This window comes from Colletotrichum aenigma, assembly GCF_013390185.1.
Source record: "Colletotrichum aenigma strain Cg56 chromosome Unknown KSG_Cg56_contig06, whole genome shotgun sequence".
NCBI lineage: Eukaryota > Fungi > Ascomycota > Sordariomycetes > Glomerellales > Glomerellaceae > Colletotrichum > Colletotrichum aenigma.
In genome coordinates, this window is record NW_023500912.1 from 3362550 (window position 1) to 3375427 (window position 12878).

Here is a 12878-nt window from a genome sequence, read left to right on the forward strand (position 1 = left end):
TTTTCTCCGCGCCGCTCCCATGCAAGCCACCATCGCGAGCGTACTGCTCAAACGATCGGCATGACCCCTTGCAACTCATCCGTTTTGGTCACATCACTTTCCCGTTTTGTCATTGTTGTAGGCTCGAACAAACAGTTCACCCGGAATGTGGCCGTGTTGGAGGTGGTCAGAGAGGTAGAGGAACGTCTGAAAGAGCGTCCATCCTCTATCGGATCGCCTGATCGAGTCTTACCTAATCCCCTTGGAGTCGGGCGTTTCGACCCATGGTACCTGATGCAGGCAGTAATATCCAGCCGCCTGCTCATTTCAGATAAGTGACTGTTGGATCCACGTCATGGTCCGTAAACGTGCACCTATCAGGAGGCTCTGAGGCCTCCTGGCGTGTGCGCCGCAAGACATGGGCACTCGGGTTCCAAAGTAAATGGCCGGTCTTCTGCGCATTCACCACCAAACAACCGGCCATTCATTTTGGCGACAGGGTGATGGGTAGTAACTTCCGTTTCGTGGAGTTGCTTAGTTTGAAATGTTGTTCTATTAGCTTTCGAGATCGATGTCACGTTAAACGGCCCGTCGGGTTTGGAGACAGCCGGGACTTATTTTGCTCATCAACAACATCGACTGATAAGTGTTGGAGTTTTGAAACATAGCGAAGACTCATTCTTCAAACAAGAAGTGTGATAGCTGTTGTAAGAATACCCATCTGAGCGTCTGCTATAAGCGGCCTTAGTCGCTCTCGAAATGTGCCAACATCCTGTTGCTGCCTGGACGAGTGGGTCTTGGATGGTTACTTTGGAATCCCGTCGTATTAACCCTGTCCAATCGTACGTCCAGGCTTCACTACTTGGTTCTACTCTAGTTCACTTGGCAGGTATAATGATTATTTTATGGGTTGAACATTCTCGAGATTCGTTGCGGCTCAGCAACAACTCCTGCAGAAGTTCTCAATGACTATGAAGCCAATTGAGCCAAGTTTTGAGGCCATACTCTTCTTCTTTCGGAACTTTGGAGGAGTTTCCAGCAGGCTCAGCACATTGCAGGATTCTCTACCGACTTGGCGCAGACACACCGAATTCCAATTCCGGCCAAGATCTCGATCTTCATGGCACGGCCAATATAGACTGTGAGGCTCGAGGCTGAATGTCATCGGGCGGAGCGGCGGAGCGGGAACACGCGGCTCGGAAGCCATGCCAAAAGTTACCAGAGTCAGTTCATTCTCAGCTACGCCTTAGGAGGGGTCGAAGATCGAGTAGAGAACCAGGCAGCCAGGCTCGTCACGGCAAGGTGTTGGAGTCGTTACTGCAACCTCTGTGCCTCTTTACCTCGTATCATTCGGGGGCGAGCTGTAATCCTCCATGTAAGCCGCCTCGCGATGGCGCCACTCAGTCAGCACAACCAAGGTTGCTGAGCTCGAGCAGTGTTACCGAAATCAGACGTGACGGTGGACTAGATGAATCGAAGGTGTGAAGAACTGAGGACGAAGATTCCGCCGAACCTCTGGGCCTCGTTGTGGGACGAGACGAGATATCTCTAGAATCGACTATAAGAAGCTCTTATTCCACCACTTCTGTTCTCTAAAATCAGCAACTCGAGCAGAACATCCTCAGTAGAACCTCTTCGCCCGCCAGTCTTCGGCTCTGAAGCATCTTGCAAGTTCAGATCGTTCTTGAAACCCTTAGACCATCATTCACCACTATTCAACATGGCTACCGCTATCGGTGTCGTCGGAAGCGTCATCACCATCTTCTCTTTCCTCAAGGACATGTTCCCCGAGCCCGACAACCCGAGCGCTAAATTCGCCTTCAAGATCGGCCTTGACGGAGCTGGTGATCCGCCCCTGAGCAATGCCGGCGGGAACATCCCCGACGTCCGCTGCTGGAACGAGCAGGGCGGGTTCCTCGGCATCACCACCAACGACAACAACAAGTGTGAGAACGGCGCGGACCTCTGCGAGACTAGCGTCTCGGATGTTGTCCAGCAGCCCACTTATACCCTCTTCACCGGCAACGACGATGCCATTTGCATTTCCTGGGCTTCCGTGACCTTCCCGGGTGGCCAGAACTACGCCAACACGATCGGCAACTGGGCTCAGAGTTGTGACGAAGCCTACGGAAGAGGTGGTAACTGGTCAGTAGCCCAAGCTCTCCAGCCTGTCCTCTGCATGCCACTAACATCCTGTCACCAGGTACTACTCGGATATCTACGTCCCCACGGAGGACGGCCCTGACGAGACCGTCTTCTGCGCCTGGGTCGACAAGAACGGAGACGTCGACACCACCGGTATCCAGGTCCACTGGCCTGAATACTCCAAGGACTCCGGCACCAAGGGCCTCGACTACTACTGCAACAACGACCCCGTCCTGAGATTCACCGAGGATCCCGACCCCTCCGACGTCATCTTCTGGACCCGCAAGCGTGACCTATTCAGCCAGCAGCCCTCCACCTCGTCCGCCCGCTCCGAGGAGCGCCGCGCCGTCGACAAGCAGCACGCTCGCCTCGCCCGCCGCTTCGAAAAGGACACGCGCCTGGTCAAGAGCAAAGAGGCAAAGCACACGGCCTCGGGCCTCTGTGGGGCCGGAAGGTCGGTCGGCCCCAGCTTCGTGTCTCTCGAGGAGCGCAAGTTCTGCTACATGCCCACCAAGACGGTCTACCACTTCTGCGAGGACGTTGAGGGCGGTGCGTGCTGGTCGGAGGAGGAGGACAAGGTCATCGCCAAGGGCTCGACTGGTAGAGTTGCCGCTGTCCCTGAGATGAAATTCGACAAGGTCCTGAGCTGGGGTGAGAAATAGGCCTGCTGTCGACGATGAACTTCCGGTCGGATTGAATGCCACAGGATTGAAACAGGACTCACGCTTTCATCTGATCAGAAAAGGGGGGGTTATTTGCTATGTTACACACTGTTTGTGATTTTGTTCTTCTCTTCACTCATTAAACCGTCTTCAGACTCCAAGTAGAAATCAAAAAGCCACGTCCGGACAAAATGTGGTCGCTGCAACAGACCCAGGATTCTTGAATGTGGACAAATACCTGCTTGATTCAAGTTCCCGCCGTAGACTCATATGGCGGGCAGTAGCTACGAATAAGCTACTGCTTGATAGGATCTCTGCTGTAGACTTATGCGGCGGGTAATAGCCACCGATAAGCCATAATATAAAGGTACTCTAGCCAGAATCAGATCTTACCGCGTATCAAATGGAACCAAAAGTAACTACACAATAACAAAAGGGCAAGTTCAAACAGAGATAGCATTTCACGCAACAAACATACATCTAGGTAAGGGGTCTCCTGTGCTGTAGTGTAGAGCTAGAATTCAGTTTAAAATCTCACATTCTGTCCGGAGATGTGCTGGCATTGCAGGGCGCATGGGCTGTAGGATGGAACACCGAGGCCTCAAGGTACTTTTACGCAGCATCTTGAATGGGGCTTTAAACCCGTGAATTTCAACAAACAGTGAGTGGATTCAAGGTAGAAAGGGATGGGGGGGTCATGGAGTAGATCGTGTAATGCTTTCCAGATCTCCACTGACGACAGCCTCTCGACGAAGGCCCCAGCGCGACACGGAACCGACGCCGATTTTAATCAACCTTTTCACATAAAAGGTTGCTACTGCAGACAACATCGGAGAACAAATCACATCTTCGTCGACTACAACCACGGACCGGCACCGAATTCCGGAGCTCGGCATGTGCCTTCCAACGGTCCTCGCCATCGTCGGACTTTCCCCTGCCATGACAATAGACTCGGTCGCTCTCAAGGAGTAACTTGGCTGGAATGTTTTCATCCGCTCGACAAACATGTGCCGCGCCCTACTGCACAATATTTCGACAGGACAGGACGAGACGTCCGTTCCCCGGGATTACGCAACTCGACAGAGGGGTACCAGAAACGACGCGCTCTCAGTACTCGAGGACCATACGGGATGACCTACCCTCCAAGACAAAAAAACGTACAATGGGGGCGAAAAAAGAAGCGCATTCAGATAAGCCCCGCTTTCTTGGGAAGTGAACTGCGACTTGTCGTCCAGCGCCATCACATCCCGACCGACAGACTTATTGACATTTTGCCTAATATGGCGCCAACTACAGCCACGGGTTGAGCGGTGTTATTAAGACTACTTATTGTGAGGCCATAAGAGTTCCTCGTTTCTAGTATTATGAGGATCCTGTCAAACAATTAACATGATCTCGTAATGACAGAGCTTCAATTAAAGTAAATGGTGCTTTTATTAGGTGGGGCTTACGTTTCCTTCTTCTTGTCTGGCGACTCACCTTCTGAAAAGCTCACATCAAAAACATTGAAATTTCAAGAGTTAAGAAGTTGACAAATCCAATGAAAAAAGAAAGAGTTGATCCTAGGAAATGCCAAAAAGGTGTGATCAGTGGGAGGCTTGAACTCCCGGCCTTGGCATTACTGAACATGTCAGATGACATATTAGTACCACGCTCTAACCAACTGAGCTAACCGACCCTGCAAGAATCTCCAAATGACCTGTTTATGTACCCAGCCACAGTCCCGCAACCAAGGTTGGAAAATGAGTGCTCTCCATTGAGGCTTGTCCAGCATGCGCCTGCGTGGAAGATGGCGGTTTAATAGAAAATGATTAGAGTACGATTTTTCACCCTATATTCATCTCCCGCAACTTTAACTTGATCGCTAGCTAAGCGCATGTTCGCATCGTGCGGTTGGGCCTTGCATCCATCCTTGCGCATCAATTTGTGAAAAGTTCACATGATTAGGGTGCTCACCGGCCGCATACTGAAATCCGGCGGTCTTCTCGCATCGCCTACCCGAGATTGAACCCTATGAATGATGGCGTTTGGATCTTTGTAAGACTCAACCTCACATGGACGGAGCTTAGCCACGGCCGGCTCACCTTAAGTCCGGAAACGGCTGGACCGCCTTATGCGGCCGATGCGGGGCCGTCAAAGAAGTCGCCGGAGACTAAGCGGCGGTCGGGCCTACGGATTTAAAATTGATGTAAGCCGAGAGCTGTTGGCTTCTAATATTTGAGGAAGTTTCTGGGTATAGGCTTTCGCCGTGATGTCGCCTTCACAGCACACAATATCGTCAACTACTCAATATGTCAAACCAGCTTATTGTCCCCGATAGACCCCTCACGTGGCTCATCACCGGCTGCTCTTCAGGGTTCGGCCTGGCTCTGACACGAATTGCCTTGAAAAACGGACACCATGTGATTGCGACGTCACGCAGTCCCCAGAAGACCCCCGAGCTGGTCAAAGAAGTTGAGAAAGGCGGCGGGCAATGGCTACGGTTGGATGTCGATGATCTCAAATCAGGAGATGTCGTGAACGATCTTGAGAAGAATGGCACTGCTATCGACGTTCTCGTGAACAGCGCCGGGTGGTCTATCCATGGCCCAGCTGAAGGCTTTACGGAAGAGGAGACCCGAGCGCAGATGGACACTGTTTTCTTCGGGGCCTATCGTCTGATGAGAGCCGTGGCGCCGCATATGAGAGAGAGGAGGAGCGGCGCTATCGTCAACATCAGCTCAGGTGCAGGATTGGAGGGCAGAGAATCGATGGGAATCTACGCTGCTGCGAAGGCAGCTATGGATGGTATGTAGGCATCATATTATCGGGGGCCTCAAAGCTGACTGTCGCGACCGCAGGTGTCAGCAAAGTCCTCGCCAAGGAGATGGCCCCTTTTGGCGTCCGCGTACTATCAGTGGCCCTTGGATCATTCGACACCAACATGGGCCCATCGGTGAAGTTGGCGAGCACACCAACTCCGGCGGACTATGAGGGAAGCGCAATGGAGAAGGTGTATCGAATCATGGCGGCATCCTCCACGGATGGGTTTCCCGCAGACGGTGATCATCTGAAAGCGTCTCAAGTGATTTACGAAGTAATCACTGGCACTGGTACCGGGAGAGGAAAAGAAGGAGAGAGGATGCTGCCTCTTGGGAGAGATGTGTCGAAGCGTGTTGACGAGGTGATCGCTGGATATCAAAGAACCATGGAGGTCTTCGGAGACGTTTGCGATAATGTATATCTTGAGAAGTGAGCATGTAGAAGAGACATCGCACGACCTGAAGGCAACACACGTGTTGCATAGAAGAACTCGAAGCCTGGATCTGGCCTTCGAAAACTTAAATCTGTATGAAATAGGGTAATCACATCATCCTAGGATGTTGTCACTATCAGTCAATCTCTTCAAGAGGTGCTACTTCCCAACCCTTCTCACCGCAACCTATTATTATTCCTTTACCATCACTTATGTGGTTCCAACCCAGCTTTCTCAGTCCGTCCGGGCCACCCTCTGCAAAAGCAACATAAAGGTCCTGCCAGGCTTTAGAGACCTTTTCCTCAAGCGGTGTCGAAGGACCCCTGGCCCATGAATGGGTGCCGAAAACCAAGGGCATATCTGAGCTATGATACGCCCGAAGCCAAGGTCGCGGTGAGATGTTGGGGAACGAACTGGAGCCGGGTGGCGCAAAGTCTTTGAACAAGAAGCGAAAAGTAGGAGCATGGGCAGAACGCGCCCTATTTTAAGGTCAGCTTTGTACATCTCTCTCGTCGCTGATATTGTTCATTACCTTGCCATTTTGACCATAGGTCCAAGGAAGTAACATTTTGTGATTCGCTCTGCTACCGTTGGGTCTGGACCTTCGGGGTTATACAACGCTACTGCAGTGCCTTCGTCATTCATCGTCCCGCAGATCGCAGGCTGGCGATGGTCAGCTTATGGTGTTCTCGTTTCTGCCCAAGACTTCGAATCAAGTAGTCTTACAAGCTTGCTAAACTTTCCGGACTTGACACGCTCTTCGTAATCGTCAAACAGAGTAAAACCGTCGACAATAGGCCTAAAACTTAAGAATGGCCTTGCACTAGTCACCCAGTGCTCACGGATCGCATCCACTAGCTTGTCGGCTGGCTGCTGCCTCATGAACGCCAGCTCGGCGACAGCATCACCACCTTCGAAACCCATAGACTTTGCTAGGAAGTTGAAGTGTGTGCATTCGGGATCGCTCACTGGAAGTGGAGGCAGCGCGCAGCCAGAGTTCATGATAATATTTCTGACCAGAGGCTTGTCGGGGTACGTGAAAGTGTGAGCATCTATACTGCGAGCACCCGCAGACTGACCAAAGTGCGTCATTCGCGACGGGTCGCCGCCAAATGATGCAATGTGCTTGTGCACCCATTCCAGACCGAGACGCTGGTCAAGGAGGCCTAGATTTCGCTCATGAGGATTGAGGCCCGCGGCATTTGGAAAGCCAAAGATTGTGAGGCGGTAGCTGCATTTCGGAATCAGTAGGATTCTGAGCTTTTTGATCAATGTTCCTTACTTGATGGATACTACAATATGTCTCTGACTGCTTTCAACCCATGGCGTGGGATTTTGATATGGCACAGTTGTGCCGCCAACGAGGAACGCGCCGCCAGTGATGAAGACTATGACGGGCAGTCTGGCTGTTGATGCGCCTTCAACTGCCTCTTTTGGTACCCATATACATAGCGACAAGCAATCTTCGGAAGTCTCATCCCTGATCTGAAGTTCAGGAACATCTGTGTTGTACACTGAAGGTCTGCCGCCTTTGTTCTGTTGCGGACATGAGGGCCCGAATTTCGTAGCATCAATCGCTGTCAGAGGCGCTTTCGGTGTGGGAGGAAGCCAGCGTCGGGACCCTATTGGTGGCTCTGCAAAGGGGATACCGAGAAATTGGGCAACGTCCGGATAATCTTTATTAATGAACCCCTTGACTGCCCCGAACGTAGAATCGACCGTGAGGTACTCAACGCCGTGTTTGCTCTCGCTTATGACCGACATCGCGGATGCTGCTTGCTCTTCAATTGACTCAGATGCGGCGAGAAACCCCGCGGAGGGGTATTTAAGCTATCGTACGGTGGGCCGGACCGCTGTTGATAGCTTCGGATTGCGCTAATGCTGGCTGCTGGATCCCTCGACCCGGGAATTGGCTGGTCACGTCACAGCGGGTCACATACACATGACGGAGTTGGACTCCGGATTTGCGTGCAGTCAAGTTTTGAACGTTTATCGCCTGCGTCAAAAGAAGCATTTCACCTGGAATGAAAGATAGGTAGGAGTCTGTAATTGCGTTTGAGTTCAAGGATAGCAGTACGAGACAGGATACCCGCAGATACGACAACCTACCGATACCAGTTATCACACAGTAGGTACCTATCCAGTGTTCTGCAACAAACTCAAGGATACGTTGAATACCTTAGGTGCCAATGAGAATCACAGTTGGGCATCTGAGTAATATCAATTATAATCACACTTCTCTAACATCAACTGAGGATGCCGTCGCCTTCATAAGTGTACTCCATAATGTTGTGTGTTCGTGTTGGTCTTCGACTACACCCAGTTCTCGACAAAGTCCTGTGTATCTCTGTAAGATATTACAATAATTTTACCTACTCGAGCGGGTGCTTTTAGCCCCTTCTTGCAACAGAGACCAGACTTGGAGAGATGGCAATAACATGAATAATGCCGCGGGAAGCAACAGGAATGATCGACTGACTTGAGCACTGGATGCGGTTGGGGTAGGAAATTGCGACAACCAAGCCCGACAGCGTTGAGCCGATGCCGACGTATGCAAAATAAACCATTTCAGTGCGAGACTGCAATGCTCTCTTTCGGAACTCACCGCTCTACCTGTACGATTGTCAGTTTTCCATGCCTCCCCCAAACTGCTTGGACAGCCTGGATCCTGCTGGTTCCACTGGCGTCTTCCACAGTTACTGAGTCAGGTTTCTGAAGTTCAACATCTTCATCAGCTACGTTCTATGTGATTCTCTCTACGTTGTCTTCCTTGCTTTTTCAAGCCAATTTTGAAGCCAAACTGAAAGAAGTGTAAATACCACCATACAAACGTAAGGTTCTTGTGAAGCGTATTGAAAAATCAATCATGGCCGTTATCGTCGCTGTGGGTGAGAGGAGTTCAGCGTTCGCTGGACTTGTTAAAACTGCACTCTTTTCGTTCTTACGAGTCATTCGTAACAAAGAGTAGACCCGGCTCGGACTTGTACTCTGAATATTGCTATCTGCCACAAATAGTATTGTCGACACTTCCCAGAGAAATCGCGTGATCATGAAGCCTATCATCGTTCGGATAAGTCTCTTGTTATCACTAGCGATTCAGTCAGGCACCTAAAATTGAGCTGGCAAGATGCAAATCCTGAAGGATAGTGCCAAGATATAACTTTCATTCATCAATCATAAGCAGTTTTCTAACTCAAGGCCAATAGAGGCGAGAATGGGGTCGAAGGGTTAACTCCGAGACGCCCTAACCGTCTGCATGTCATCCACCTTCCCCATACGCGTAGCCCTGGCAAAAGTGGTTGCGATTGCATTAGCGAGAGGGTCACTCGCTTTTAGTGCGCCCAACCCAGATAGGGTCGCATACGGTCGCCGATGAACGGAGTTGGACTCCGTTACTTGAACCCCACCTCCCGGCTGAATCTGCCTGCGTCAACTACCTTCAGAGTACACGGAGGTCATCACCGACAGCCGCTCCTAACGACCAAACAGCCCTTTTGCCTGCGATCGCCTCAATCAAGTCAAACGTGGCGTGCTTTGGAATCGTAAAGAAGCCGATTTTCCGCAGCGTAACGGCCATAGCGACAATTTTCAGCCCCCGTCGCACGAAAAGTCTGGTCAAAATGGCCTCGACGGATGGGACGTTGGTGGTTGGAGTAGACGTCGGAGGTGAGCGACCGACAGGGCCCCCGGACCCGTGTCACTTACACCGACTCCTCTGCGTCTGGAAACTAACCGTATCTTCCAGGTACCAACACGGACAGCGTCTTGCTCAATGTCTGTAAGACCAGTGCGGACGCCGTGGTTGCGTCTCACAAAGCCCCGACCACCTCCAACGTGACGCTCTCTGTCCAGGCAACGCTGAAAGCTCTGTTGGACTCGTCAACCATTAACCCGGCGAGCATCACTGCTCTCGCCATCGGCACAACGCATTTCTTGAACGCAATCATTGAGAGAGACACATCGCGTGTCGAGAAGATTGCAGTCCTTCGCTTGGCCTCTCATAACTTTTCCACAGGAACACCGCCTTTCGCAGACTGGCCAAAAGCTCTGAAGCGTATCATCAATGGACACTCTGCGATCATCCCTGGCGGATGCAACATCGACGGCACACTCATCGGACCCATCGATGAGGCAGCGATCCGCGAGCAAGCGGCCATCATCAAGTCCAAAGGGCTGAAGAACGTGGCCATTGTTGGAATCGGTTGCTCTACCGACAAAGACTACCACCAAGAAGACGAGGTCTCTAAGATTCTTCGCAATGAGCTTGGAGAAGATGTCAACATCGTCCTGTCTCACAATATCGCAGGTCCGGGTCTCCTTGCCCGCGAGAACGCCACGATTCTGAATGCCTCGATTCTAAACTTCGCCCAGCGGACGATCAGGGCTTTCATCGGAGCCATGCGTAGGATCGGTCTCCAGTGCCCGCTGTACTTGACTTCCAACTCTGGCCACCTTCTGCCGTTTTCCGAAGCCATGCAGGCGCCCATCAAGATCTTCTCATCGGGTGCCACCAACTCCATCAGAGGTGCTGCTTTCCTTGCGTCGGACGCGATCGATCAATCTGGCAGTATCGTCGTTGACATTGGCGGCACGACTTCTGATGTGGGCTATCTGTTGAAGAACGGATACCCTCGTCTATCCAAGAGCTACACAGCCCTGGCTGGCGTGAAGGTCAACCTCGAGATGCCTTCAGTCGAGAGCATCGGCTTGGGCGGAGGTTCCATCCTACATGTTGGCGACGAGGGATCTGTTGCTGTCGGACCCGACAGCGTCGGTCATGACCTTGTTACTAAGGCGCTGTGCTTCGGAGGCGAGGTGGCCACGGCGACAGATATTGCTGTTGCATCGGGTGCAAAGATTGGCAATACCACCGTTGCCTTGCCGACCGACACTGTTGAGAAGGGCAAGGCGCGAGTCAGAAAGATGCTGGAATCTGTCATCGATCGCGCCAAACTGTCTCCCGAGCCGTGCACCGTTATCCTGGTCGGAGGTGGCTCCGTCCTTTGCCCGCCAGAGCTCACCGGCGTGAGCAAAGTGGTGCTGCCTGAGCATGCTGGCGTTGCCAACGCCATCGGTGCCGCCATCGCCAAGATCTATGGCTCGGCTGAGACCATTGTCTACGGCTCAGATATCCAGGGCGGCATTGCGGAGGTCAAGGCCAGAGCTATTGAAAACGGTATCGCCAAGGGGGGTGATTCCAGCTCTGTTACAGTCCTCCACGAAGAAGTTGCCGGCGTGCCATACGTGGAGAACCAGACCTCCATTAAGATCGAGGTTGCGCTGCCTGCGGACCATCAGCGGGTTTACTCGGAGATGACCAAGACGGCGGCCCCTGACCAACTCGTTGACGAGGAGATGTTTGAGGAGACCAAGAAGCATGAAAACACAGATGCTGGTGATGCGGACGAGGATGATACCGTCGATCTTAAGACCTACCGCCCGCAGATCGAGTCGAGCGGTCTCTGGACTCTCTCCGAGACTGACCTAAGGTTCTTGTCTATCGGCTGCTACATCCTTGGTTGCGGTGGCGGCGGGTCTCCATACGCCCCTTATCTCCAATTGAGACAGCTTCTTACAGAAGGAGAGACAATGAAGATCATTCGCATCGAGGACTTAAAGGACGAGGAGATGATGCCCCCCGTTGCTAGTGTCGGTACACCGGCTGTTAGTATCGAGCGTCCCGGAGGACACGGCGTATGGCATGCCATGCAGGAGATGGAGAAGGAGATGAAGACCAAGTTTGAGAGACTGATTGCCACCGAGATCGGCGGAGCAAATGGCGTCGCTACCCTTATCTGGGGAAGCTCACGGTACTACGATATCCCCACGGTTGACGGAGATATGATGGGTAGGTTTCTCAGACTAACGGACTCCAATACACCGTTCGTATTGCTAACACTATGTCCACAGGCCGAGCTTACCCCCAGTTTGAGATGGTCTCCCAATATATCCACGCCAAGTCCGTCAACGAGCTCCTCCCTGTAACTCTCTGCAGTGGAACCGGTCATAACGTTGTCATCCCCGCGACACAAACCGATGAGACTTCAGCAGGAATTGCTATTCGTGATGCATGCGTGGCCATGGGCTCAGCCGCCGGCGCTGCCGGCCGTCCTATCCCCGGAAAGCTGATGCGCGAGGTCGGAATCCCCAACACTTACTCACTAGCATGGCGTTTGGGACGCGTAGTCGCTTTGGCGCAGCAAGCCGGCACGGTCTCAACGGTCACCAAGAACTTGATCGAGGCTGCTGGGGGTCCTGGTAGCGCCAAGGTGCTGTTTCAGGGCAAGATCCGTGGCGTTGAAAGCACTCTGACAACGACGGCACACAGCCTGGGCAAGGTGACCGTTGAGAGGCTGAGTGAAAGCGAGATGGAAACGGATACGGACAGAATTGGCGAGGGCTTGAAGGAAGTTGTGGTTCCGTTCATGAATGAGAACCTCGGCGTTTTGGGCAAGCTTGAGGACGGCACGGAGAAGGTAAGCCTGGTTCCCACTGACAACTTGCTTGACAATGATGTTAACTATTTTAAAAAGGTCATCGCGACTGTTCCCGACTTGATCTTCCTCCTTGACACCTCCACTGGCGAAGCCATTGGTGTTCAGGAATACAGATACGGCCTAAAGGTGGCCGTCATGGTCATGGCGGGCCATCCCCTTTGGGCAACCGAGCGTGCCCTCGAGATTGCTGGACCAAAGGTTTTTGGCCTCCCCCACGATTACAAGACTGAGCTGAGCTACACCAAGCCAGTCAGTGTTATCGATGAATTCCGACCGAAAGCATAAGATGGCAACACGTAAGACCCTTCGCGAAATAAAACGGTGGGTGGGAGGAAGAATATCGAGATCCGCTATTACCCC

At 52.3% G+C, this 12878-nt stretch overlaps 4 protein-coding genes across 4 annotated transcripts; 3 read left to right on the top strand and 1 right to left on the bottom strand.

Annotated features, from left to right (window-relative positions):
- Nucleotides 1-1699: 1699 nt before the first annotated feature.
- On the top strand, nucleotides 1700-2786 carry CGCA056_v009918 (uncharacterized protein; the record flags this gene model as incomplete). The annotated part of the gene is made up of 2 exons (XM_037325165.1): nucleotides 1700-2124; nucleotides 2183-2786. 2 exons carry the CDS (start codon nucleotides 1700-1702, stop codon nucleotides 2784-2786), a joined length of 1029 nt encoding a protein of 342 aa, XP_037176240.1.
- Nucleotides 2787-5077: 2291 nt separating this feature from the next.
- RDH8 (Retinol dehydrogenase 8) lies at nucleotides 5078-6021 on the top strand (the record flags this gene model as incomplete). The annotated part of the gene is made up of 2 exons (XM_037325166.1): nucleotides 5078-5573; nucleotides 5627-6021. 2 exons carry the CDS (start codon nucleotides 5078-5080, stop codon nucleotides 6019-6021), a joined length of 891 nt encoding a protein of 296 aa, XP_037176241.1.
- A 136-nt stretch (nucleotides 6022-6157) lies between these two features.
- Nucleotides 6158-7785, bottom strand: LIP4-5 (Lipase 4; the record flags this gene model as incomplete). The annotated part of the gene is made up of 4 exons (XM_037325167.1): nucleotides 6158-6500; nucleotides 6554-6684; nucleotides 6748-7252; nucleotides 7304-7785. The coding sequence occupies 4 exons, from the start codon at nucleotides 7783-7785 to the stop codon at nucleotides 6158-6160; spliced, it is 1461 nt and encodes a 486-aa protein (XP_037176939.1).
- Nucleotides 7786-9641: 1856 nt separating this feature from the next.
- Nucleotides 9642-12803, top strand: hyuA-4 (putative D-/L-hydantoinase subunit A; the record flags this gene model as incomplete). The annotated part of the gene is made up of 4 exons (XM_037325168.1): nucleotides 9642-9687; nucleotides 9767-11869; nucleotides 11932-12497; nucleotides 12555-12803. The coding sequence occupies 4 exons, from the start codon at nucleotides 9642-9644 to the stop codon at nucleotides 12801-12803; spliced, it is 2964 nt and encodes a 987-aa protein (XP_037176841.1).
- Between the last annotated feature and the right edge of the window lie 75 nt (nucleotides 12804-12878).